Here is a 3,115-nt window from a genome sequence, read left to right as displayed (position 1 = left end):
GGTTACGTTTAGCCAACACACACGCACGTGGTTACGTTTAGCCAACACACACACACGTGGTTACGTTTAGCCAACACACACGCACACACACACACACACACACACACACACAGACACACACACACATACACACGGTTATGTTTACATGTGTTTCATGTGGTCATGGTGTCATGTGTTCACTGTGGTTTGAGTCTGATGTGATTCGGTGGTGATGAATGTGTTTCATGTGCTCATATCTCAGTGTGTCACCTGGTTTCAGTCACATGACATGTGTGGGTCAGATTTTCAACGACTTCAGAGTGAGACCAGTTTTGAAAAGTCTTTAACTGGACTGAGCAGTCTCGTCTTTAAAATTCTTAAATATCTGGTGGACATATTTTTTAAACAGTTACAGTGAAAGTAATAAAAGTCAGAGGGATATCTGATGAGGTCAGTGAGTGGGTGGACCCAAACTGGAAAAGGTTAAAAGAGGCAGACGCAGAGTCTCAGCTCAGTCAGTGTGATTCACTCGATGATGATGACTCGGTCCTGTGAGCAGACTGCTTCATGAACCTGTGGAGGATCATGATGAACTACACACAGTTTTCATATTTCAAACTTGTTGCCTACGTTGACTCCAGGCTGTTAAACTATGTCTTTTTCACCATTCTGACGTCCTTATACATGTTGATTCTTTGCTCCAACCTCCTGCTGATTGTGGTTATCTGTGTGAACAGAAGCTTACATGAGCCTATGTACATGTTTCTGTGCAGCCTGTTTGTAAATGAACTGTATGGTAGTACAGGGTTGTTTCCATTGCTGCTGCTTCAGATCCTCTCTGACATTCACACTGTCTCTGCTTCAGCTTGTTTCCTGCAGATTTTCTGTGTGTACTCTTACGTCTGTGTGGAATTTTTCAACTTGGCCGTCATGTCTTATGACAGATATCTCGCCATCTGTTATCCTCTGCAGTATAACACTCGTATGACATTGAAAAAGGTCGCCGTGCTCATTGCTATGATTTGGTTACCTGCTCTCCTGATAGTTGTCTGCACAACGTTGTTGAGTTCGTCTTTAACGCTGTGTGGGAATGTCATCAACAAAGTGTACTGTGAGAACTTCTCTATCGTCAAACTGGCCTGCTCCAGCACCTTGGCCTTAAACATTTATGGACTCTTCGTCAGTGCCGTCGCAGTCTTTACTCCTCTGGTTTTTATCTTTTACACTTACATTCGGATTCTTTACGTCTGTTTCTCTGGCTGTAAACAGACGAGACAGAAAGCCGTCAGCACCTGCACACCTCACCTCGCCTCTCTGCTCAACTTCTCCTTCGGGGTTTGTTGTGAGGTGTTACAGAGCAGGTTTGACATGAGCAATGTTCCCAACATATTACGAATATTTTTATCATTATACTTCCTCACGTGTCAGCCCCTCTTTAACCCCGTACTGTACGGACTGAAAATGACCAAAATATGTGTCATATGTAAAAATCTGTTTCTGCTCTGAGGTGTGGTTCATGTGGTTCAGCCATCACTGTGTCTGAAGTTTACTGTGTGTTTGAAAAAGAGGGAAATAAAGCCTGAGTGATCCAACACAAACAGCTGGAGTTTGTCTTTGTGAAGGCTGAGAGCAAGTGACTCACACATTCATTCACTCATTATGCCATGGTGAACCGTAGGAAAAGAAGTGTCCACATGTTTGTCTCCATGGTTCATGTTTTTCTGTTGTATGGATCAAAGACAGACGGTCGGTCTTTAAAAACTATCAGAAGGATATGATGCAAACAATATGTTAAATCAAACTGCACTGTATAACCACTGCTCTGCAGGTACATGTCATTTATAAAGGTTTCATTAATCTGAATTCAACAGCTGCCCTTAAAATCTTGAACTTAAAAGCAGAGATGCAGACTGATCTGTCGGATCTGTATCCCTCCTGATGTCGACCTTACGATGCAAATTAAGGACAGACGTGACAGATCCACATTAAGCAGAGGTTATAGTTCTGTGCTGTTCATTTCCTGTTTGATGGCTCTTTAAAGCTCTGCTGCAACACACAGGGTTTGTTTTTCTAGAAGCAGAAGGCCCTCATTCTACCTTTGGGAGTTTCCTCCATTGACTCAGGAATACAGACACTGACTTATTTATTGTTTGTCATGTTGACTGAAAGAAACGTGTTCATTTAAAGCTGTAATTTCTGTTAGTCAGACAACAGTACATGTGTTATGTGATAACACGTGCCCGGCAATGTCAGAGGGAAACACCGCGGGACAACAACATATGTTAGTAGGGCGGGCAGGAGGGGTGTGGATGTTGGACCCATCCACACCCCTCCTGCCCGCCCTACTCAGACCTCTGCTGCCTTAACTTCCATTGTTGATCCACTGTGTTTGTCCCTGATGCTGCCGTTCACTGTTAAACAATAATGGACTTTGTATCACCGTCTCCTCACATAAGCAAGACAGCCTTAGAATTTACTGGACCTGGAGGATTTTTGGTGAGAAGAATGTTCAGCTTCACCACCTGAGAAAATAAAGAGTCTCGTCCACGACTATTACAAAAGGCTGCAAACTGTCACTGAAGCAAAAGAGGGACACACACACGATAAAGATCTGAGGAAACGTAAACTTCTGAACAAGGACAATCTCAGTATTTTCTTTATCACAGAGGATGTGGTTCTGTTGGCTTCATCCAGGGGCGCAGATGGGATAGCTGTCAGCAAGTGATTCCAACTCAATTAGTTATTTTGTGTAAATAGATATATGTATATATACATATATACTAAAGCTGCAATAAACATGAGTTTTCTGACTGAATGAACATTGGTAAACAAAGGCCTACCTGATCAACACTAGCCATACATTCAACACTAGCCATACATGATCAAACTGTTATTTGTCTGGTATGTCAATCACGCACCAAAACGTCATGCTTTCTGCATATGTTTTATTTAAACATTTGCTGATCTCAGCAGGATGAAGAATCTCAGCACAGAAACTTTAACTGTATTCCAACAAAAAAAAGCAAAGAACCTTCTTCTCCGGAGCCTTTGTGCTCCACTGTCTCTCAGATTAACTCATATCGCAGCGGTGCCTGGACAGCGTGACGTGTGTGGTTGTGCTGCTGCCGTGGTCCTG

General features: G+C 42.9%; 2 protein-coding genes across 2 annotated transcripts in view; one reads left to right on the top strand and one right to left on the bottom strand.

The window, feature by feature from the left end:
• abcg1 (ATP-binding cassette, sub-family G (WHITE), member 1) overlaps positions 1 to 3,115 on the bottom strand; it is a 281,654-nt gene that overhangs the window by 92,447 nt on the left and 186,092 nt on the right. The gene's annotated exons all lie outside the window — the stretch shown is intronic.
• On the top strand, positions 504 to 1,507 carry LOC126403318 (olfactory receptor 1509-like). The gene has a single exon (XM_050065912.1). The coding sequence runs from the start codon at positions 547 to 549 to the stop codon at positions 1,483 to 1,485; it is 939 nt and encodes a 312-aa protein (XP_049921869.1). The 5' UTR covers positions 504 to 546; the 3' UTR covers positions 1,486 to 1,507.

Source organism: Epinephelus moara, chromosome 2, assembly GCF_006386435.1.
Source record: "Epinephelus moara isolate mb chromosome 2, YSFRI_EMoa_1.0, whole genome shotgun sequence".
In the NCBI taxonomy this organism is placed as follows: Eukaryota; Metazoa; Chordata; class Actinopteri; order Perciformes; family Serranidae; genus Epinephelus; species Epinephelus moara.
Note: the sequence above shows the minus strand (reverse complement) of the source record. Positions and strands in the feature narration are given on the sequence as shown.